The 25,571-nt window shown below is 45.0% G+C and overlaps 1 protein-coding gene across 3 annotated transcripts in view; it reads right to left on the bottom strand.

Annotated features, from left to right (window-relative positions):
- The window catches only part of arid4b (AT-rich interaction domain 4B), a 196,279-nt gene that overhangs the window by 132,270 nt on the left and 38,438 nt on the right, over positions 1–25,571 (bottom strand). For all 3 annotated transcript variants that reach the window (XM_080191891.1, XM_080191893.1, XM_080191892.1), the window contains exon 4: positions 12,729–12,794. In XM_080191891.1, coding sequence (XP_080048017.1) covers positions 12,729–12,794 — 66 coding nt within the window. The remainder of the gene's footprint in view (positions 1–12,728; positions 12,795–25,571) is intronic.

The raw sequence follows: 25,571 nt of genomic DNA, 5'->3' as shown, positions 1-25,571 counted from the left end.
CCAGTGAAAGACTGAAGCAAAGCAGGTATGCAAAAGAAGCCAGAATATCTCGCAGGGTAGCAGGGATGAAGGAGCTTGCAAAGTTTGGGAAAGGTGGAGACAGCAGAGTGGAGGTAATGGCCTAGTGGTATTATCACTAGGCTACTATTAATCCATAAACTCAGCTAATGTTCTGGGGACCCGGATTCGAATCCCACCACAGCAAGTGGTAGAATTCGAACTCAATTTAAAAAATCTGGAATTAAGAATCTACTGATGACCATGAAACCATTGTTGATTGTCGGAAAAACCCATCAGGTTCACTAATGTCCTTTAGGGAAGGAAATCTATCATCCTTACCTGATCTGACCTACATGTGACTCCAGAGCCACAGCAATGTGGGTGACTTTCAATTGCCCTCCAAGAGCAAACTAGCGATGGGCAATAAATGCTGGCCAGCCAGTGACACCCATGTCCCATGAATAAATAAAAAAAATTTTGAACACAAGGATGAGGATTTTAAATTGGACCAGGTTCCATGTAGGTCAGCGATGATGGATGAACAAGCTTGGTGTGGGTTAGAATACAGGCAGCACAGTCTTGGGTCAGGCTTGCAAAGTGTAGAAGATGAGGATGGCTAGTATAGCATTGGAATAGTCGCATCTACAGATAACAAAGGCTAGGGTGACAGATTCAGCAAAAGATAGCGCACCACCGTCAGCTCAGTTTCTGTGCTTGCCTCTTAGCATCCCATTTGGAAGAACACTGCTCAAAAGCAAAGGGTTGCTCACTTTTGGATTAGAAAATGGTATTATGAATTACAGGTCTTGGTATCAAAGTGTTCTTTCTAAACATGACAGAGCTCTTGCAAGGAACTAAAGCACATGGCTAAACAAAAGTGTTAGCAACTTTAAGAAATGTTTGTGGAAGTGGAACTGAAATCTAAGAATGTGGAAAACCTCATCTATATCAAACCGTATCTAGATCAGGTAACCTAACATTTGTCTTCATTTGATCACAAGCTTTGTAACTTATCACAAAGACCAATTGGTGCACAGACTGGTTTCACTACTGAAGTCCATGTGTGAGAAGAGGGTTAGCGAGTCTCTGACCTGGGAGCCATATCCTGCCAATTCCACTTTAATATCAGGTCCGCCGAGAGATTTCAAAATCTGCCTTCCTGAGAGACAGTGAGGGAGCAAGGGCACGAGGGAGCGAGGGTGCAAGGGGGGGCAAGGGACTAGGGGGAGGCAAGAGGGAACGGTGAGGGGGAGCGAGAGGGAGTTGCAAGTCAGCAAGAGAGATAGTTCATGGGCTTGGAAGGAGCCCTGATAAGTTGCTGTTTTGCAACTTGTAGATGGTACAAGATGGTTCATAATGGTGCCACTGTATCCAAATGGTGGTAGAAATGAATGATGAAGGTGGTGGGTGCAATGTAAACCCACTGGGCTGCTTTATCCTGGACGGTATTGAGCTTCTTGAGTGTTTTCTGAGCTGCACTCATCTCGGCAAGTCAAGATTATTCCATCAAACTGGTACCTCATAGATGGTGGACAGATTTTGAGGTGTCAGGAGGCAAATTGCTCTCTGCAGAATTCCCAGCCTCTGACTTACTTCTGTAAGCACAGTATTTATATGGCTGGTGCAATTCAGTTTCTGATCAATGGTAACCCTCAGGTTGTTGATAGTGGGGGATTCAGCGATGGTACAGCCACTGACTGCCATGGGGAGATTGTTAGATTCTCTCTTGTTGGAGATGGTCATTGCTTGGCAGTTGTGCAGAGTAAATGTTTTTGTCACTTATCAGCCCAAGTCTGAATGTTGCGACTTCAATTTTGCAAGTGTTCCTTGATGCCACCGTCAGTCAAATGCTGCCTCGGTCAAGAGCAGTCAGTCTCACCATACTTCTGGAATTAAGTTATTTTTCCCATGTTTAGACCAAGACTGTTACGATGTTTAGAGTCTTATGTCTCCAATTAACTTGATCAAGTTGTACAGATTGGATAACAAGAGACTAATGAGACCAAAGGATTTGCATATTTCAGTTATGCTGGCCACAGCTTAATCATCGCCCGTAAGAACAGCCCTGTTCTGATATGAAGCTGCCACCCTTTAAAATATTGAAAATAGAGGTTTGTTTGTGGAACTCCTGGTGAAGTCACTCTACTCTGTCGGATGCCCAGCAATTTGACAGTCACCACAAGCTGTGTGCATTACGGTGAAGGGAAAAACAGAACATAAAACTTCAGAGCAGGATTAGGTCATACATCCCCTCGAGCTTGCGCAAGCATTCCATGGTTGAACTTTTCAACTCCACGATGGCTCATTGCAATGCCAAAAAGAGACAGTATAACATTAGATGATTCGATGAGCAAATGTACCATATGGTCCAGTACTGAAACACAGAGCAGGATGGTGATGGATTCAACTCCAGGTCTGTGCACAGTTAGCTATTCTCAGGAAAGGTGCTGGTGGGTAGTTGGGGTAAGGCACCAACTGAGGTGGAAAGGGCACGAGGAGAAGAGGAAAATGCCTCAGAGGGAAGGAAGGGGGCTGGATGTGAGATAGTGGTGGGGGACGGGAGGGTTAGAGGAGTTGATAGGCGGTTCTGTGGGCAAAAGCGGGACTCCAGGATGGTGGTCTGCTTCCCTGGAGCTGAGGTACAGGATGTGTCGGAGAGGGTGGAGGGAATCTTGAAGGGCCAAGGGACCCAGGCGGATATAATTATACATGTAGGAGAGAAGGACATAGGAAGGAAGAGTAGGGGGGAAATACGTACGCAGTTCAGGGAGTTGGGAGCCAGGCTGAAGTGTAGGGCCTCCAGGGTGGCGATCTCTGGGCTGCTGCCAGTGCCCAGCAATAGCAGGGATAAGAATGATTGGGCCTTGGTGATTATTTTCCAAACGTCGCTGGATTCCGGGGAAGTGCCGGAAGATTGGAAAACAGCTAATGTTACGCCGTTGTTTAAGAAGGGTGGCAGGAAAAAGGCAGGGAATTATAGGCCGGTTAGTTTAATGTCTGTTGTAGGTAAAATGTTAGAATCCGTGATCAAGGAGAAAATAGCGAGGCATCTTGAGGAGAATTGTTTGATAGAGCAGACGCAGCACGGTTTCGTTAAGGGGAAGTCGTGTCTGACGAATTTATTGGAGTTCTATGAGGACGTGTTTAGGGCGATGGATAGAGGAGAGCTGGTGGATGTGGTGTTTCTTGATTTTCAGAAGGCGTTTGACAAGGTGCCTCACAAGAGGTTATTACAGAAGGTCAGGGGGCATGGAGTTGGGGGTAGGGTGTTAGCATGGATAGAGGATTGGCTGTCAAATAGGAGGCAGAGAGTGGGGGTCAATGGGTGCTATTCGGATTGGCGGTTGGTGACTAGTGGAGTGCCCCAAGGGGTCGGTGCTGGGGCCTCAGCTATTTACCATTTATATAGATGATCTGGAGGAGGGAACCGAGTGTAGGGTGTCGAAATTTGCTGATGACACCAAGATTGGTGGAACGGCAAATTGTGCGGAGGGTGTGGAGAGTCTGCAGAAGGATCTAGATAGGCTGGGCGAATGGGCCAGGAAATGGCAAATGGAATTTAATGTTCGCAAATGTGAGGTTGTCCACTTTGGTAGGAATAATGGTAGGAAGGACTATTACTTGCATGGCGAAAAACTGCAGCATGCGACGGTGCAGAGGGACCTCGGGGTCCTTGTGCATGAGTCGCAAAAACCCAGCCTGCAGGTGCAGCAGGTGGTCAGGAAGGCAAATGGGATGCTGGCCTTCATAGCGAGGGGGATTGAATATAAAAGTAGGGAGGTCTTGCTGCAGCTGTATAGGGCACTGGTGAGGCCGCAGCTGGAGTACCGTGTGCAGTTTTGGTCGCCGCACTTACGCAAGGATATTTTGGCCTTGGAGGGAGTGCAGAGGAGGTTTACTAGGCTGATTCCAGAGTTGAGGGGGTTGAACTATGAGGAGAGGCTGAATAAACTAGGCTTGTACTCGTTAGAGTTTAGAAGAATGAGGGGAGATCTCATTGACACATATATGATGATGAATGGGATGGATAGGATAGAGGTGGAGAGGCTCTTCCCGCTCAGAGATGACAGTAGGACTAGAGGGCACAGCCTCAAGATAAAGGGGGGACGGTTTAGAATGGAGTTGAGGAGGAACTTCTTCACTCAAAGGGTGGTGAATCTCTGGAATTCTCTGCCCGTTGAAGTGGTGGAGGCTGCCTCGCTAAATATTTTTAAGACGCGGGTTGATAGGTTTTTGATAGGCAAGGGGATTAAGGGTTATGGGGAGAGGGCGGGAATGTGGAACTGAACCACAACAGATCAGCCATGATCTTATTGAATGGCGGGGCGGGCTCGAGGGGCTAGATGACCTACTCCTGCTCCTATTTCTTATGTTCTTATGTTCTTAGAATAATGAGATCCTGCAGCTGAATGCATGGCTGAGGGATTGGTGCAGGACAGAGGGTTTTAGTTTTGTTGACCATTGGGAAGTCTTTGCAAAGGAAGGGCACTTCTATAAGAGGGATAGGGAAAGGGAACACTTAAATGGGAAGGGGACACATATTTTAGCTGGGAGGTTGGCTGGAGTGTTTAGGCAGGGTTTAAACTAGTATGGAGGGGGGGTGGGGAGGAGAGAGACAGCTCAGGCAGTGGGAGTGAGTTGGAGGTCAGGGTAAGTCTAGTTGATAGGAAAATCCCCCAGGAGAAGGAGGATCTGAGAGGGCCTGAGGGTCTTAGGTGCATCTGTTTTAATGCGAGGAGTGTGACGGGAAAGTCGGATGAAATTAGGGCCTTGATGTTCGCGAGGAATTTAGATGTGGTGGCAGTAACAGAGACGTGGTTAAAGGAGGGGCAGGACTGGCAGCTAAATGTCCCAGGGTATACGTGTTTTAGGCGTGATAGGGGAGGGTTGAAATGAGGAGGGGGAGTGGCACTCTTAGGTAGCGAGCGGATCACAGCGGTGCAGAGGGAGGATAACATGGAGGGGTTGGAAATTGAGTCTCTGTGGGTGGAGTTGAGAATAGGAAGGGGGCCATTACTATGCTAGGAGTGTACTATAGGCCGCCCGATAGCCCACAGGCAGTGGAAGAGGGTATATGTAGGGACATTTTGGATAAGTGTAGGAAGAATAGGGTTGTTGTAGTGAGAGATTTTAATCTCCCTGGGGTGGACTGGAAGGTGCCTAGAGCTGGGGGGGTTTGATGGGGAGGAATTTGTAAGATGTGTACTGGAAGGATCCTTGCAACAGTATGTAGGTAGCCCGACTAGAGAGGGGGCGATACTGGATTTAGTTCTGGAAAATGAGCCGGGTCAGGTGGTTGAGGTTGCGGTAGGCGAACATGTGGCTAATAGTGACCACAACTCCATCTACTTTAGGATACGAATGGAAAAAGATGAGAGCTGTCCTAAGGGGAGGGTGCTAAATTGGGGGAAGGCTAGAAACAGCCGGATTAGGCAGGAGCTTAGGGATACAGACTGGGATAGGCTGTTGGAAGGCAAGACCACGTTAGGCATGTGGGAGTCTTTCAAGGGAAAACTGCAAAGGGTGCAGGAAAGGCATGTGCCGGTTAGGAGAAAGGATGGGAAAGGTAGGATTAGGGAACCGTGGATTACTAGAGATATAGAAGACCTGGTTAGGAAGAAACAAGAGGCGTATGTCAGGTCTAAGCAGCTGGGAACGGAGAGAGCGTTGGAGGAATACAGAGAGAGTAGGAGGGATCTCAAACAGGGATTTAGGAGAGCAAAGAGGGGGCATGAGATGGCTTTGGCAGGTAGGGTTAAGGAGAATCCAAAGGCGTTTTATTCTTATCTTAAGAACAAAAGGGTGGCTAGGGGTAAAATCGGTTCTCTCAGGGACAAACGTGGGGAATTGTGTTTAGAGGCAGAGGGAATGGGGGAGATCCTGAATGAATACTTTGCGTCGGTATTCACGAAGGAGAGGGGCTTGATGTCTGGTACGGTCATTGAGGGAGCGGTAGACCAATTGAAAGATCTATCGATTACGAGGGAAGAAGTGTTAGGGCTTTTAGATGGCATTAAAACCAATAAATCTCTGGGGCCCGACTGCATTTATCCTAGGCTGCTTAGAGAGGCGAGGGATGAGATTGCTGGGCCTCTGACGCTAATCTTTGTCTCTTCTTTGGACACAGGTGAGGTCCCAGAGGACTGGAGGATAGCGAACGTGGTACCGTTGTTTAAAAAGGGTAGGAGGGATAGCCCGGGTAACTATAGGCCAGTGAGCTTAGCATCAGTGGTAGGTAAGTTGATGGAGAGGATTCTTAGGGATAGGATGTATGCGCACTTGCAGCGTTGCGATCTGATTAAGGATACGCAGCATGGCTTTGTCAAGGGGAAGTCTTGCCTTATGAATCTGGTAGAATTCTTTGAGGAGGTGACAAAAACGGTTGACGAAGGACGAGCCGTTGATGTCGTCTATATGGATTTCAGTAAGGCGTTTGACAAAGTCCCTCATGGTAGGTTGGTACAGAAGATTAAAGCTCATGGGATATGTGGTCAGGTATCTAGATGGGTAGAGAACTGGCTTGCAAAGAGGAGTCAGAGAGTAGTAGTGGAGGGGTCTTTTTCTACCTGGAGGTCTGTCACTAGTGGTGTGCCACAGGGCTCAGTACTGGGACCTCTTCTCTTTGTAGCGTATATAAATGATTTGGAAGAGGGAGTGGGTGGTGTGATCAGCAAATTTGCTGATGACACCAAGATGGCTGGATTGGCGGGCAGTGAGGAGCAGTGTCTGGCAATACAGCGGGATATTGATAGGCTGGTTGATTGGGCAGATACGTGGCAAATGGAGTTTAATCTGGATAAATGTGAGGTGATGCATTTTGGCCGAAACAATGTAGGGGGAAGTTATGTGATAAAGGGTAAGCCCGTAAGGAGTATAGAATCACAGCGAGACCTGGGGGTGCAAGTGCACAAGTCTTTGAAGGTGGCAGTGCAAGTGGAGAGTGAAGAAAGCCTATGGTATGTTAGCCTTTATAGGAAGGGGTATAGAATATAAGAGCTGGAGTCTAATGTTGCAGTTGTACAGAACGTTGGTTAGGCCGCATTTGGAGTACTGCGTCCAGTTCTGGTCGCCTTACTACCGGAAGGACGTGGAGACTCTGGAGAGAGTGCAGAGGAGGTTTACCAGGATGTTGCCTGGTATGGAAGGACTGGGGTATGAGGAAAGATTGAAGAAATTGGGGCTCTTTTCCCTTGAAAGACGTCGACTGAGGGGGGATCTAATGGAGGTATATAAGATTATGAAGGGTATAGATAGAGTAAACAGAGGTAAGCTATCTCCTATGATAGAGACATGTAGGACAAGGGGCCATGGACTTAAGGTGAGGGGGGAGAGGTACAACACAGATATTAGAGGGAGGTTTTTCACACAGAGGGTAGTGAGGGTATGGAATGCTCTGCCAAGTAAGGTGGTGGAGGCAAACACGCTAGAGTCCTTTAAGAGTAACTTAGACAGGCACTGAGTTGGAGATGGGTGGATATAGGAGATCCTTTTAAATAAGGGTCATTAGCATTGGGGCGTCCCTGGTAATGTAAATGGGTATAGTATGATAATAATGTTTTTCTCTTTTCATTCACAGGTTTTAAGTCGGTCCACCTCGTGTCCAACGAGGGGCATACACACGATGGGTCATACTGGGGCTGCTCTTGGTTGTTTGAGATTGGCCTAGTGCTTCAGGTTGTTAGTGTGTGCCTAAACTGGACAAGATACTGGGCAAGACGACAGCTCAGTGACTATCACTGATTGCTGTGCAGACACATGGATTTGGGCCAGTGTCTGTGGGAGTTCGCGCATTCTCCCCATGCTTGCGTGGGTTTTCTCCGGGTGCTCCGGTTTCCTCCCACACCCCAAAGATGTGCTGTTAGGCTGATTGGCAGGAATAAATTGTCCCTAAATCAGTTTCCCTCAATCCGGATGGCCATAAAACATTAGACAGGGGTCATGGGTAGAGAGGTGGACTGGTGGTGTTGAGGTGGCGGCGCGGGCTCGTTGGGCCGAAGGGCCTGTTTCCCGGGCTGATTTTGTTCTTTGGGAGAAAAGTGGCATCAGCAACCCTTTTTTTGGGGCGGGGGGGGGGCGCAAGAGGAAAAAGGAAAGGCAAAGGTAAAAGCAGAAGAGTTGAAAAATTGCAGGGTTTCCCATGCTGATCACTGCCTGATGAGCTTCGTGAAAGTGCAAATGTGGACAAGTCCAGTTCAAAGAATCCCTACAGTGCAGGAGGTCATTTGGCCCTTCAGGTCTGCACTGACAACAAATCCACCTATCCCCGTAACTCCACATATTTACCCCACTAATCCCTCTAACGTATGCATTCCGCGGCACTAAGGAGCAGTTTAGCACGGGCAATCCACCTAACCAGCACGTCTTTCAGACAGTGGAAGGAAACCGGAGCACCCGGAGGAAACCAACGCAGACATGGGGAGAATGTGCAGACTCCGCACAGACAGTGACCCAAGCAGGGATTGAACCCAGGTCCCTGGTGCTGTGAGGCAGCAGTGCTAACCACTGCGCTGCCCCAGTTTTTGGCAAACCAAAAACACTGGCAAGTGTCATGCCGAGCAGCATTTGTGGAGGGAATCAGAGTTATCGCTTCAGGTTAATGACCCTTTGTCAGAACCCAAGAACTCTGATGGAAGATCACTGACCTGAAATGTTGACTCTGTTCCTCTCAACACTGACCTGCTGAGCTCTGTGTCAGTTTTTATTCTTGTTTCAGATTTGCAGCATTTGTACTAGTTAGCTTTCATACCAGCTTTGGCTGTGTTGGTACAGCAGTCAGGCAATATTCTGAATAAAGGGGCAGCTCAGTTTATGTGTATGTGGGCTGAAAATCAATCCTGTTCACATTATCTGCACAGAGGAAGCAGCATTTATACAACTACTGAGATTCAATTATATTTAGTTCTGCAAACTGACTGTATTGTGAAGAATATTTAATGGCTCAAACCAAGAGGAAAGCACCCAAGAGGAAGCAGGATATTTATGTTGCATTACATCAGCTGGACAGCAATGAGCAGGCAGTGTAATCATGGAGGGAATGTGCTTAATAGTGTCCAAAAAAACCAGATCCCACCGGAATACTGACTAACAACCTCTGAATAAGGACGTACAAGACAGAATTAATGTGTCTGTTTTTAACAGCACTCGCACAATGGCTCTACATGTTTACCCTGCTAAGTAGCTCAGCCACATGTACTGCTACACTCTGTGGAGTTGCCTGATCACACTCAGAGTCAATCATAGGGACATGGCTGGCGGCAAGGTACTGGGGTGGAGAAAGGGAAAAAGGATCAAGGTGACCCACTCAATAGATGATTCAGTAACACTGTCAGGAAACAAGCACAGGATCAGATCAGCTGGAATGAGCTGTGTGGACTGGGAGAGGGGCAGTATAGGGATCGGCTGGAATGGGCTGTGTGTTGGGAGGATGACAGTATAGGGATCAGCTGGAATGGGTTGCGTGTTAGGAGGGGGACAGTATAGGGATCGGATGGAATGGACTATGTGTTGGGAGAGGGACAATATAGGGATCGACTGGAATGGGCTGTGTTGGGATGGTGACAGTATAGGGATCAGCTGCAAAGGGATGTGTGTTGGGAGGGGGACAGTATAGGGATTGGCTAGAAAGGGAGGGGAACAGTATAGGGATTGGCTGGAATGGGCTGTGTGTTGGGAGGGGGACAGTATAGGGATTGGCTGGAATGGGCCGTGTGTTGGGAGTGGAACAGTATAGGGATCGGCTGGAATGGGCTGTGTGTTGGGAGGGGGACAGTATAGGGATCAGCTGGAACGGGCTGTGTGGATTGGGAGGGGACAGAATAGAGATCGGCTGGAATGGGCCGTGTGTTGGGTGGGGAACAGTATAGGGATCGGCTGGAATGGGCTGTACGTTGGGAGGGTGACAATATAGGCGTCAGATGGAATGGGCTGTGTATTGGGAGAGGACAGTATAGGGGTCAGCTGGAATGGGCTGCGTGTTGGGAGGGGGACAGTATACAAGTTAGGTAGGATGGGCAGTGTGGTCAGTTAATCTGTAAGTACTCAGTCTCAGCCTTGCCTCTGCAAAATGGACTCAGGTTAAATCACAGATCAGCAAGACTTCAGGAGAGAGGGATGGAAGGAAAACAAGAATCCTGAAACAGAACTACATGCACACACACAGAAACACACACACGTAGAAACATGCACACACGCAGAGTCAGGGACACTGCAAAGCATAACACCTAAAAAAAACCCTCAGAAATTTAAATGAGTACAAAGCTGTGTTCCATCCTTATAAATATTGTACACATGACTGCAGCAAGTTAGAATGACAAGAACGCTCCAGTCCAATCTGAGATAGGTTATGCAATATGCTGTGAGCAGGGATGAATCAAAGCTCGAGAAATGATAATTACTGTATGAATGGCAGCAGTCACAGTACTAGAACTGAAATCATAAATTCCAAAAACACAGTCCCATCTGCCACATGCCAAATTTAATCAGTAAGATCAGACATGTTACAGATTATCTTGTTTGATTTGTACTGTATACACCAGTGTTATCATTTCCCTGTTATTTACATCACACTGCAGTTACTGCCTTCCACTGAGAATCACTCCGACTTTGAATAATGTTTGAATAAATTCAGCACCCTAAAGAGTGAAGAACCATTTGAACCACTTACAATCGCATGTCACAGAACAGGTCACCACACCAGTACAAGCAAATCAACAATGTCTGACAACAACAAGTTACATTTTACATTTAAATACATCCCAAAGTGCTTCACATGAGCATTATCAGACAAACTGGATTTGGGCTGGAGTGTACAGTGAAAATTTCAAAATTTAACTGGCAGGCAGGCAGGCTGGCAAAATGGGCAGACTGGCGAAACGGGCAGACTTAGCAGATAGAATTTAATGAGGTGCAAAGTGATACACTTTGGTAGAAAGAATGATGAGAGACAATAGGCACTGAGAGACCTGGGGGTGAATGCAAACAAACTTTTGAAGCTGGCAGGAGAAATTAAGAAGGCCGCTAAAAAAAAAGATTGAATCTATGGCTTTAATCATAAAGTTTCAAGCTTATTTATTAGTCACAAGTAGGCTTACATTAACACTGCAATGAAATTACTGTGAAAATCCCCTAGTAGCCTGTTTGGGTACCCTGAGGGAAAATTTAGCTTGGCCAATGCACCTAACCAGCACATCTTTGGACTGTGGGAGGAAACTGGAGCATCCGTAAGAAAGTTACGCAGACACGGAAAGAACGTGCAAACTCAACACAGACAGTGGCCCAAGCCAGGATTGGAACCCTGGTGCTGCAAAGCAGCAGTGCTATCCACCTGGCCACCCCAATAACATAGCAATAGAGTACAAAAGCACCACAAACTCTCTGTAAATTGATAATAGTTTCATGATCACAAATCGACAATGGCTTCAGATTTACAAATTCCAGATTTTTTATTGAATGTAAATTTCGCCATTTGCCATGTGGGATTTGAACCATGGTCCACACACATTACATTGGGGTACTTGGATTACTGGTCCAGTGACAGTAACAGTACTCCACCAGCTCCCCATGGACAGACTGAAAGATTAACAGATCCTGGTTCTCTAGAGCAGACAGATTCAGGGTAGATCAAATAGACATGGTCAAAATCATGAAAGGTTTTGATGAGAGTAAATAAGGGGAAACTTTTCCAACAGCTGAAGGTTTGATAACCATACTACACAAATTCAAAGCGCAAGGCAAAAGAACCCAAGGCAACAGGAGGATTTTTCTTTGATCCAGTAATTTATGATGATCCGGAATGCACTGCCGGAAAGGGTGTCACAAGCTGATTCACTCGTAGCTGTCAAAAAGGAATTCATTAAGATGCATACATGCAAGGAAAAACAAAGGACAATCTAGATAGATAAGAGCCAGAAAGTGACAATTAACTGTACAGTTCTTTTAAATCCAGCACAGCTGTGATGGGCCAAATAGTCTCCTACTGTGCTATTTGACACAATCACAAGAAGCATAATAGTTAGAACAAATGGCCAAAGGCTGTGTAAAGAGGTAGATTTTAAGGATTGTCTTAAAGGAGGAGAGAGGGGTAGAGAGGAGGAGAGACTTAGAAAAAGCATTCCTGGGCTTAAGGCCTAGACAATTGAAGTCAATCTGCCAGTGATGAGTGAAAGAAATAGGGGGCATGCAAAAGGCTAGAATTGGAGGCATGAAGAGTTCTTGGCGGGAGGAGGCATTGTCCTTTTTAGAACAGGATGCATCTCTTTTTCTATCTCAGCAGGCTGTGGAAAATTTGCTACCTGAGAATTTTTATTACTGCGCAAGTAGTTTAAGAGTAGGGTAAGTAGATCTTTACAATATGATAACTGCCAACTGCACACTGGTTAAAAAAAAATAGTCTGTTAAAACTGCTACTAAGGCAAGATAAACATCATTTGCAAAATGAAATATTTACTCATGAGTGAGTTTCATTCGTAATGCAACAAGCTTCACTTGGAGATATTTATCAGATGGGGTTGTTGGACAGGTAGGCTGTCACTCCCCACTCCCCGACCCCAACAGAACTCAATATTTCAGCAGTTAATAAAACCCATTCACTGTAGCAACCTAATCACTGTACAAAGGTAATAAATATTCCATTACACATTTTGTTTTATTTGCAGCTATTATACTTCTCAGGATGCACCTTCCTCAATCATTAAGTTCAAAGGAAAATGGAAAAAAACATGAGTGTGTACCTTAAGTGGACCTTTGATGTGGTCATCTTGCACTTCCACAGTTGATGAATCGTGTTTGAAAGTAACCTTTGAAAAAAAAGCACAAGTTCCAAAACATGTCACCAAAACAAAATAGTGAGTGTGAAAATCTGACAAGAGTATCAAAGATTTACATCAGCCTATAATAGTAACATTCAATTAACTTCCTTCTAAACTGACACAGACCGCTGCTCATCAACTTATATCAGGGAAAAAAAAAGACTCGATATTGTTACTACAAACATTACCTAATAAAGGCAAAATGCTACGGATGCTGGAATCTGAAATAAATCGAAAATGCTGGAAAATCTCAACAGGTCTGACAGCATCTGTGGAGAGAGAATAGAGCCAATGTTTTGAGTCTGAATGATTCTTCACCACTTTGATGAAGGATCATCCAGACTCAACACTGGCTCTGTTCTCGCTCCACAGATGCTGTCAGACTTGCTGAAATTTTCCAGCATTTTCTGTTTTTGTGTGATTCACTACATATGTAGGTCACAGGCTTCTTAAATAAAATTCAACAGGCAGTTCTTCACCCTTCTTCACTCAAAGGGTGGTGAATCTCTGGAATTCTCTGCCCGTGGTGGAGGCTACCTCGCTAAATATTTTTAAGACGCGGGTTGATGGGTTTTTGATAAGAGAGGGGATTAAGGGTTATGGGGAGAGGGCGGGAATGTGGAACTGAGCCATGTCAGATCAGCCATGATCTTATTGAATGGCGGGGCAGGCTCGAGGGGCTAGTTGGCCTACTCCTGCTCCTATTTCTTATGTTCTTATGAAATGAAAACCAGGTATAAAAAGACTTTAATTATCCTGCTTGAATTGTGCTGTGGAGGTTCTAGGAGGACAAGAGCCTGGGAATATCACCTCCCCCAAGTTTCACTCCCAGGCATTCACCTCCCTGACTTAGACATATATTTATTGATCATTCCCTCGTTAGTGTGGGGTCAAAATTCAGGAACATTTCACCTAATAACGCCTTAGGGGTACCGCCACCAGATAGAAAGTAGTAGTTCAAGAAAGTAGCTTATCACCAACGACTGAAGGCCAATAAAATGCCAGCAATGCCCAAATCCCAATAACTATTTAAAAACTCATTGGAAACAGGCACTTTTTTGCACCATGACAGCAGACGGAGGATTTGGGTAGAAAAATGAACTTATCCACAACAATTCACACTTGGCAGATGGAAAATTGTTCCAGACCTGTTTATGAGCATTCCTAATTGCAGGGGCGGCACCGTGGTTAACACTGCTGCCTCACAGCACCAGCGATTCAGGTTTGATTACTGGCTTGAGTCACGGTCTGGGTGGAATCTGCACATTCTCCCCATGTCTGCGTGGGTTTCCTCCGGGTACTCCAGTTGCCTCCCATAGTCCAAAGATGCGCAGGTTAGGTTGAATAGCTGTGTTAAACTGCCCCTTAGTGTCAGGGGGCCTAGCAACATAAATACATGGGGTTATGGAAACAGGGCCTGGGTGAGATTGCTGTCCATGTAGAGCTGATGGTCCAAATGGCCTCCTACACTCTATAATTCTAATTCCTGATGTGCACTGCATGGCTCCACACTGGGAATATTATTTCATTCTTTAAAATTTTGAACTGCACTAAAAATATTTACAACATAGCACCTACAAGATTAAAAAGTCACACCCAACTTGTCAGAAAACATTCTGCAGAGTAGATAGAAAATTAAGGGGCTCTGCAAGATCCCCTTCTAACATTTCGGCTTTCCAAATAGTGCAGTGTGCTATGAAGTGTGAATAACTTCCTTCAAGAAATTGCCTCTCATGTCATTTACGCATCTGTATCTTTTTAAATACATATTAACAATTCAACATTTGACAAGGAACACAGACATGGACGAAGAGGAGGGTGAATCGGGTGAGGGTGTGCTGCCTCCGCCCATTCCCTCCTCTAGTACATCAAGCACATCCCTTTTAAAGCATTCTTTGTTGAAGTCTAACTGGGTGGTGATCATGTTTCAGAGCGTGAAAATATGTTTGATGTGGGCCTGACAAACTGGGGTACAACACAGCTAAGTTGGCTCAAGCGGCATTTTTTTTTGTCTGGGTCAAGTCCTGTAATGTTCATGTTTAAATAATAAAAAACTTTGATTCTTCTATTTTGCTTCTACGTTGCTTCCATCTTCAAATTTCTCTTGCCTATATTTGTTAAGATTATTTTCTGTTTAATTAACAAAGCTTGGTGTGTAAACAGCGGACAATGTTCACATCTCCAAAATGGCCCCCCAGCCAATTAAAAGCCCAAACAGTTAAGAGTTGGATTTGGGTCACCTCACCTGAGCAGCCAGGTCAAGTTCAGTCAACAGTTACCAGCAAGTTTCTGGTCAGCTTAGTGACTGCTGAGAGCATTACAACCACCCTCAATCCAGCCTCTCATCCAATGTCAGCACATATTAACCAACAGAGGTCACTGGATAGCAATCAGTGGATTGTTATCCAGGAAGCCTGGCGTATTTATCCCTTCCCTCAGCCAGCAGCATGGTGCCTAACTGGAACCTCAGAAACTGGAACAGTACCAGTCTAAGAGGTGATGACACAGCACATGTCTGGAATAACAACCCCAATCTGGTCTGCGTGATTCACACTAAACCAGATAGTCTGCACCAACTGTGTTCCAATGAGCCTGCAAAGACTTATAGAAGCACAAGGGCAAAGGACACAAATCTCTTCACTTCCTCCAAAGACCTGGCTGGCTTCCACCCATCAAACTGCAGTCAGTAAGCTCCCTGGGTTTTTGTAGGTCTTTATACTAACTCTCCACTGCAGCATGACTGAAACTGGAAATTCAGCAGAAGAGCAGGGGAGAGGAAGACAGAAAGGAGATAAGAAGTCTCCAACCATTCTGTGCAACCATACAATAACCCTGCAATGTACTGCACTGCTACCCTTAATCATAGAATACCACAGAATAAAAGGAGGCCATTCAGCCCATCGAGTCTGCACCAACCACAATCCCACCCAGGCCTATTCCCATAACCCCTGCTAACATTAAAGGGCAATTTAGCATGACCAATCCACCTAACCCGCGCAGCTTTGGACTGTGGGAGGAAACCGGAGCAACCAGAGGAAACCCAAGCAGAAAAGGGGAGAATGTGCAGACTCCACATAGACAATGACTCAAGCGGGCAATTGAAGCCGGGTCCCTGGTGCTGTGAGGCAGCTGTGCTAACCACTGTGCCACCATGCTGTCCACTGGAAATCACCAGAATCACCAACACACAACATTGCAAACTACAGTGACATACCATAGATCCAATTGTGTGACTCAACAGTTGGGGCTTCGCCATCCTTTACAGTTTGCCATAACACACACTACCAGGAAATACAAAGGCACCACAGGAAGAAATGCAGCCCCTTCCTGACACCGTGCTTCAAGGTCATAACACATCTCACTGCTTATGATGTCATCTAGCCCCCATGATGCATTCTGCTTTACAATCCTCTCTACTCTTATCTAATAGTGAGAGGTTTCAAGCAAGACAATAAAATCATCTGCACACCATTTATAAAACCCAAACCACTTGAGTACATTTAAACAACCACTTTCACTCCAAAAGAATATCTAGCTAATTGTTACATTAATATGTGTCTATCAACACATACATATGCATATATTATATAGTAAAGTATATAAACACATATACACACCTATTGATGTACACGCATTGTCAGCATTCTAGTGTGAGATGATGGAATTACACATCTGGAATTCAGATAGCCAAGCGGTGAAGGATAGAACACGAGAACCTAGTCTTTATACATTCTCTAACAGACATGCAAAGAATACTGTGTACCTTGAACCTGTTCCAATATGCGTGTATATATACATATATGATATATATACACACATACACACACACAGCTAAATTCTCATTCACTGACTTGTCATTGTGAAATTTCAGCTTGTGATTAACCACATCCTTTCGCTCAGCTGTGTTATATGCAAATCATGAAGCCAACAAAAATCAGTGCGTCTCTGGATATGACACACTCCCAAAAATATGTAACGGCATGAATGAAAGCTGCCAAATCACCATCACTGGTGTATGAAACTACTCATCAAAAATCAGTCCACTGCTATTAACAAAACCTACGAGAAGAAAGGAAAGCAAAAGCAGTTTGTTTTTTTTGCTGCCATCTTATTTCTTCTTAATTGGAACATCTAGTGCTGGAACTTTGTAACCAAATCTGTGCATCATTCACAAACAAAAACTTGAAATTTTTGAGTTTTCACTGGTATAAATTTCTGCACTCAGCTCTCTCCCACCCCCCAATTGCAAGAGCTCACCCTTTTAGAGGCACCTGGGACATAAAAAACACAAAAATTCATTTTAAACAAACGGCTGCACAACACATCGGGTTAGGACTGTTTATAGGCACTCCTGCTGACCCTGCCTGCACTGCAATTAAAATGGAGCCAGTTCTTCAGCTAGGGGCATACTTAGGTTAATGCAAATTTGAGTTCTACCCGCAATGAAACATCCAATAAAAAAGGAACTTTTGAACTGCATCTGAGGAAGAATATAACCATCTACAATCAAGTGTTTATTCGCCATATATACAGTTTAAAAATCTATGACTGCAACTTATAAATGAAGGTGGGCTTTTTTTAAAACCTAAACAGAAAAATAACTCAATAACCATTATCCAATAATCATTTGGAAGTACAGGACTTATGTATTACTGAAAAAAGAAATTTTGTCGAAGTTTTTCATCTTGCACTTTTCATCTTGACCAGGGAAGGCCCTAGAGCAATTGATGTAATTTGATTTTAAGTATCTTCCAAAGGTTTAATTTAAAGGGGTAAGCTATTGTGCAAGAGAGCTTGCACAAGAGAGCAAGAGAGCTCAAAGCTGTGATGCGCTCCTCTTGCTTTATGTGGGAAGCCTGGAATATTGCCAGTGTCAGGGCCAGCATGCGTGCAGGAAGTTGCTCCTAGAAGCTCAGATTTCAGAGCTGGAGCGGTGACCAGGGACACTGTGGAACATCCATGGCATGTAGAGTATCATCGACAGCATTATGGAGAGGTGGTCGCACAGCAGGCTAAGACTCTATAGGTAGGAAATGGGTGACCATCAGATAGAGCAAGAGGATAAGGCAGGCAGTGCAGGAATCATCTGTGCAGAGCAGCGGTAGGACATTCAGGAGGGGAAGGGGGTACACAGCCAGTGGTCATGGTACACATTGATACAAATGGCACAGGTTAAAAAAAAGGATGAGGCCAAACAGCAGAATATCGGGAGTTAGGAAGCAAATTGAAAAGTAGGACCTCAAAGGTAGTGATTTCAGGATTAGCACCAGTGCCACGTGCTAGTCAGAGTGGAAACAGCAGGACATATCAGATGAATAGATGACGTGAGGGGGAGGGTTTCAGATTCCTAGGATATTAAGGCTGATTCTAGGGGAGGTAGGATCAGTAGAAATTGGAGAGGTTACACTTGTGCAGGATCGGGACTGATATCGTGGGAACGGTACTTGCAGTAGCACAATGGTTAGCACTGCTGCCTCAGTGCCAGGGACCAGGTTCAATTCCCAGCTTGGGTCACTGCCTGTGCGGAGCCTGCACATTATCCCTGTGTATGTGTGGGTTTCCTCCGGGTGCTCCCGTTTTCCCCCACATTCTGAAAGACATGCTGGTTAGGTGCATTGACCTGAACAGGTGCCGGACTGTGACGACTATGGGAATTTCACACTAACTTCATTGCAGTGTTAATTACTTGTGACTAATAAATAAATTTTACCTTTTAGTTGGAGAGGACTTAAACAAAAATGGCAGAGGGATGAGACCTTACGCGAGCAGTCAGAGGAGGGGGGAGAAAAGGATGAGGAAAAGACAGAAAGGAGAATAAGAAAAGTGATAGGCAGAGAAATCAAGGGCCAGAATCAAACAGGGCCACAGTGAAAAGTAATGAGAATGGGACAAAGAATGCTACAAAGACAAGCCTTAAGGCTTTGTGCTTAATGTGCAGTGCATTCACAATGAAGTGGCTGAATTAATCGCACAAATGAATGTAAATGGACATGATGTAGTTGGGATTATGGAGACATGGCTTCAGGGTGACCAGGGATGGAAACTGAACAGTCAGTATTTAGGAAGGACAGACAAAAAGAAAAAGGCAGTGGGGTTGCATTGCTGGTTAAAGGGACAAGTAATGCAATAGTGAGGCAGAATATTAGTTCCAATGTTGTGGAATCTGTATGAGTAGAGCTGAGAAATACCAAGAGGCAATAAACATTTGGGGTTGTACATAGACCCCAAATTGTAGTGATGATTTTGGGGATGGCATTAAACAGTAAATTACAGATGGAAGCGAAGAAGGAATATCTGTAATTATGAATGACTTCAATTTGCATATAGATTGGGTTGATCAAATTAATAACAATACATAGAGGAAAAATCCTTGACTACGAGATAGTTTTCTAGACCAACATGTTTAGGAATCGGCCATCCTATACTGGGTATTGTGTAATGAAAAAGGAATAATTGGCAATCTAGTTGTGCAAGATCCCTTTCAGGATGAGCGACTACAACATGATAAAACGGTAGAGCACATCATAAAAATTTAACAGCAGAGCACTTGGAAAATAATGTCAGATTTGACAGAGTCAGCATGGATTTACAAAAAGGAAATCATGCTCAAATCAATCTACTGGAATTCTTTGAGATGTAACTAGTAGAGCTGATGAGGGGAAGCCAGCAGAAGGCTTTTGACATGGTCTCACATAAGATATTAACGTTTAAGATTAAAGTGCATAGGATTGGAGATAATGTATTAAGGTGGATAGAAAACTGGTTGGCATACAGGAAACAAAGATTCTTTTTCCAAGTGGCAGGCAGTGATTAGTGCGGTATTGCAGGGATCATGGATTTAGTTAAGGGAACTAAATGTAATATCTCCAAATTTGCAAAACTCGGTGGGAGGGTGAGCTGTGAGGAGGATGCAGAGATGCTTCAGTGTGATTTGGACAAGTTGTTGAATGGGCAAATGCATGGCAGATGCAGTACAATGTGGATAAATGTGAGGTTATCCGCTTTGGTAGTGACAACAGGAAGTCAGATTCTTATTTGAATATCTATAGATAGAGGGAGGAGAGTGAAAGTAAGCATGTTGGTGCAGCAGGCGGTGAAAATGGCAAATGGTATGCTGACCTTCACAGCAAGAGGATTTGAGTAAAGGAGCAGTTATACGGGGCCTTGGTGAGACCATACCTAGAATATTGTATGCAGTTTTGGTCTCCTTATCCAAGGAAGGATATGCTTGCTATGGAAAGATTGCACAGAAGATTTACCAGGCTGATTCTTGGGGTGGCAGGACTGATGTGGAGGAAAGATTGAGCCGGTTATGACTAGGAGGGTGGTGGATCTCATAGGAACCTATTCAATTGTAATAGAACTAACTAGACAAGGTAGATGCAGAAAGGATGTTCCCAATGGCAGGGAAGTTAAGTCAGTCACAGTCTGAGGATATGGGGTAAACCATTGCCAAGCAGAAATGTCTTCAAGTATTCTCTACCACAGAAAATAGTTGAGGTGAAAATATTTGTTTGTTTCTAAGAAAGAGTTACATATAGCTCTTGGGGCTAAAGGGAATCAAAGGATAAGGGAAGAAAGCAAGAACAGATTACGGAACTGGAAGATGAGCCACGATCATAATGAATGGTGAAGCTGATGTGAAGGGCTGAATGGCCTCCTTCTGCTACTTTCAATGTTTCTACATTATGATGACAGCAACACCATTTTAATCACATTCAAGAATTTTAGTGGAAAGCATATTCACATAACGAAGGTAAAAGTGTTTCACATGTGTCTCTATTCAGTAACCAAGTAAAAGACTGATAATCTACAAGATCAATTGCTTTGCCTTTCATCTTTCCAATAAATACGCGAGATTGGCACATTGTGCCAATATAAGTATTGGGATGATGGCTGCAATTTTCCAGCCTTGCCACGCCTGGCACAGGAGATGCCAATCTCAGAAAATTGTGCACAGACATAAAAACTGGTTTTGCGCCTAGTGTCAAACGCTTTACAACTGTCCCACTCTGTTGTTGCTGGCACAAACTGGGTCTCGCCCAGATCTTCCGACCCCTGGGCATGGCAAGAACCTGGCAAGAATCATTACTGGTTTCCAGCAGATGGCTATGCCGGGGAATCCCTGAGGCCATTGAAGTCTCTGGGTGGTCAGGAGCATGACTGAACAGTGCCCAACTGGCACACTGACTGTATCAGTTTGGGAGATCCATGTTGGGGAGGGGATGGGGGGAAATCCCTATGTCTATGGGAGGAGGGAGCACGGTGCACTGAGGGGTCAGGGCGTCCTTTTAAAATGGCGCCTGATAGCTCTGTAGCAGGCCTCACCAGCGTGTTTAGGTCCTGCCCCTCTCAGATTTGCTGTCAGATGATTGTGATCTGATTTGTGCTGATCACACCTACTTCCTTGCCTAAGATGACACTGAAGTCTTTTTTTGGTAAAATTCCAGCTGATACGACCCAGAAGTGTGTCCTTTACTCATTCTTCATGGCTTCTTTGAAATGTAATTTGCCACATCTGATTACCAATTTGCTGCCACATAAGGTGAATACATTGATAATACTGCCCAAGGCCTAAATACAGAGCACAAACATTCAGAAGCATGTTTAACAGTTAGGTTCGTAATCAAGGAAGTAATGGACTGATAACACTTTACAAACACTCAAATGCTCAATGTGTGATAAAGTGCACTCTTGTGCACTGTATGGCATAGAATCATAGAATCCCTACAGTGCAGAAGCTGGCCATTCAGCCCATTAAGTCTGTACTGACCACAATCCCACCCATACCCTATCCCCATAACCCTTTGTATTTATCCTAGTTAGTCCCCCGACACTAAAGGACAATTTATCATGGCCAATCCACCTTACCTGCATATCTTTGGACCGTGGGAGGAAACTGGAGCACCCGGAGGAAACCCAAGAAGACACAGGAGAATGTGCAGACTCCGCACATAGTAACCCAAGCTGTGATTGATCCGGGTCCCTGGCGCTTTGAGGCATCAGTGCTAACCACTGTGCCACCCTAATATCTGACGTAAGAAAATAGTGTGCCCCTAACTTGCCATGAGGGGAGAACTCTGTAAATATAATTGCACTTGCTGCACATTACACTTCAGTATGCTTTTTAAAAATACATTCACAGGGTGTGGGCTTGGCTGGCTAGGTCAGTATTCATTGCCCATCTCTAATTGCTGTTCAAGAAGGCAGGTCACCACCACCTTCTGAAGTGCTGCAGTCCGTATGCCACTGATATATTCACAGCACCGTTAGGCAAGGAGTTCCAGGATTTTGACCCTGTGACAATAAAGGAACAGCAATATACCTCCAAGTCAGGGTGGTGAGAGACTTGGAAGGGAACCTCCAGGTGATGGTGTTTCCATGTGTCCCCTGCCCTTGTCCCTCTAGATGATAATGGCCGCGAGTTTGGAAGGTGCAGTATTTTCTTCTAAATGAATAAGCCAATTAGAAACACCAGCTCATAAGTCACAATCCAAAACCTCTTTCCAAATACCAGGTCTATTTGTCTCTACTAAGCTCTGTGCCTTTTACATTAATATTCAACTTTCACTGCATCCTACAACCCTACGAGCAACTCCTTGAGCAGCAGACAGAGAGGGGAAAAGACAGCAAGATTTATATGTACACACCGTCTGATCACAAATTTTTGTCCATATATTCCCTGCTGTGCTACATCCCATCCCAAAAATGAGAGGCTCAGCGATTTCAAGTGAACAATCTCCAACAAGCAAAAATGCAACAATTTCTTCAACCACTTGATAAGAGAAGACGCAGGATAGGAAGAAAATCAGAGTACTACAAAAATCTCTCCCTTCTTTCACTCCCTTACCATAAGAACATAAGAAATTGGAGCAGGAGTAGGCCATCTAGCCCCTCGAGCCTGCCCCACCATTCAATAAGATCATGGCTGATCTGTTGTGGCTCAGTTCCACATTCCCGCCCTCTCCCCATAACCCTTAATCCCCTTGCCTATCAAAAACCTATCAACCCGCGTCTTAAAAATATTGAGCGAGGCAGCCTCCATCACTTCAACGGGCAGAGAATTCCAGAGATTCACCACCCTTTGAGTGAAAAAGTTGCTCCTCAACTCCGTTCTAAACCGCCCCCCCTTTATCTTGAGGCTGTGCCCTCTAGTCCTACTGTCCTTTCTGAGCGGGAAGAGCCTCTCCAACTCTATCCTATCCATCCCATTCAACATCTTATACGTCTCAATGAGATCTCCCCTCATTCTTCTAAACTCTAACGAGTACAAGCCTAGTTTATTCAGCCTCTCCTCATAGTTCAACCCCCTCAACTCTGGAATCAGCCTAGTAAACCTCCTCTGCACTCCCTCCAAGGCCAAAATATCCTTGCGTAGGTGCAGCAACCAAAACTGCACACAGTACTCCAGCTGCGGCCTCACCAGTGCCCTAAACAGCTGCAGCAAGACCTCCCTACTTTTATATTCAATCCCCCTCGCTATGAAGGCCAGCATCCCATTCGCCTTCCTGACCACCTGCTGCACCTGCAGGCTGGGTTTTTGCGACTCATGCACAAGGACCCTGAGGTCCCTCTGCACCATCGCATGCTGCAGTTTTTCGCCACGTAAGTAATAGTCCTTCCTACCAAAGTGGACAACCTCACATTTGCCAACATTAAATTCCATTTGCCAGTTCCTGGCCCATTCGCCCAGCCTATCTAGATCCTTCTGCAGACTCTCCACACCCTCCGCACAATTTGCCGTTCCACCAATCTTGGTGTCATCAGCAAATTTCGACACCATACACTCGGTTCCCTCCTCCAGATCATCTATATAAATGGTAAATAGCTGATGCCCCAGCACCGACCCCTGGGGCACTCCACTAGTCACCAACCGCCAATCCGAACAGCACCCATTGACCCCCACTCTCTGCCTCCTATTTGACAGCCAATCCTCTATCCACGCTAACACCCTACCCCCAACTCCATGCCCCCTGACCTTCTGTAATAACCTCTTGTGAGGCACCTTGTCAAACACCTTCTGAAAATCAAGAAACACCACATCCACCGGCTCTCCTCTATCCACCACCCTAGACACATCCTCAAAGAACTCCAATAAATTCGTCAGACACGACTTCCCCTTAACGGAACCGTGCTGTGTCTGCTCTACCAAACAATTCTCTTCAAGATGCCTCACTGTTTTCTCCTTGATCATGGATTCTAACATTTTTCCTACAACAGACATTAAACTAACTGGCCTATAATTCCCCGCCTTTTGCCTGCCACCCTTCTTAAACAACGGCATAACATTAGCCACTTTCCAATCTTCCGGCACTTCCCCGGAATCCAGCGACGTTTGGAAAATAATCAGCAAGGCATCCACTATCACCTCCGCCATTTCTTTCAGAACCCTTGGATGCATTCCATCCGGTCCTGGGGACTTGTCCACAATCAGTCCCTCCAGTCTGTCGCGCACTGCCTCTCTAGTAACAATAATGTCATTCAGGCCCTCCACTCCTACCATCTTTCCATCGCTAACACCCAGCAAATTATCCTCCTTCGTGAAGACCGAAACAAAAAAGTTATTCAGGGCCTCAGCCATTTCCCCATCCCCCACCACTAAGTCCCCTCTCTCATCCTCTAAGGGTCCAACGTTCACCCTTGCCAGCCTCTTCCTTTTCATGTATTTATAAAAACTCTTGCTATCCTTTTTTATATTAAGCACTAGCCCAGCTTCATAGTTTATCCTACCCTTCCTTATCAACTTCTTTGTCATTCTTTGTTGACATTTAAACCTCATTTAAATGAATACCAAGTATTCATTTGGCAAAACAGTTAATCCGTGCTGGACACATGTGCCAATGACAATAACGTGAAGGACTGCAATCTTGAGAAAAACCAGCATCACAAAGCAAGTGATTGTCAAAGGTAAGGTAAAGTGCAGAAACCCAATAGTAACCTTTGCTTTTACAGCTGCAGCTTAGAGTCCTGAACAACTAGCAGGGAAAGGGATGCAACAAGGTATGTACAGAGGATCTTGGAGACCAAATATCTCAAAGGGATTTTCAGGAGCTAGATGATAAATTGTAAGCCTTGAAGGGAGTATTTCAGGATGGTTCCTAGTGCCAGTGGTTCATCATTACTTAAGGAATGCAAATACAAAGCTAAAGAAAAGATGCAAGAGGTGGGATGTTCAGAATTATTTTGGAAACTGTTCTGTCTCAGGAGTAATGTGAAAAGAAAGGAGTGGTTTTACCTGAACACTGCAAGCAATGAAAGGCTTATAATAGGGGAGAAAGGAAGGGCACAAAAAGAAAAAGTGATGGAAAGCAAAAGGGATAAAAGGGTGTCAACAAGGTAAAGGGAGAAATCACAAAAATAGGGAGGTCAAGAGAAAGAGAAATGAGAAAAGGGTTGTTGAACTGATGTTCAGTTGAGCTTGACATGCATGAACATACACGTACTCAGGACAAAAAGTGAACTGGTGGGGTGGTGAAGCGAGTTCTGACACAACAGTCTTAATAGGGAATCAGCTAAGTCCAAACAGAAGACAGAAAAAAGTTGGGGATATGTTATCAACCCAAATCTATTACAGCATGGGAGCACAAGGAGGATCTGCAGAACAGCACAAAAGCAAAGTTCACTTGCTGGAGTTAAAGGGGGGAGAAGAGAGGAATTTTGAATGATCAGGAGGTGGAGGAAAACATGTTCAAAGTGGAGGCAGAGAAAGAAAATCAGTCCATTATAACAGGTTACGCAAATTGTAACAAATGTTTGGGTTTAAAA

The sequence above is a fragment of the Carcharhinus amblyrhynchos genome, chromosome 7, assembly GCF_965287045.1.
Source record: "Carcharhinus amblyrhynchos chromosome 7, sCarAmb.v2.hapA, whole genome shotgun sequence".
Taxonomy (NCBI): Eukaryota; Metazoa; Chordata; class Chondrichthyes; order Carcharhiniformes; family Carcharhinidae; genus Carcharhinus; species Carcharhinus amblyrhynchos.
This window is presented reverse-complemented; position numbering and strand designations above follow the sequence as displayed.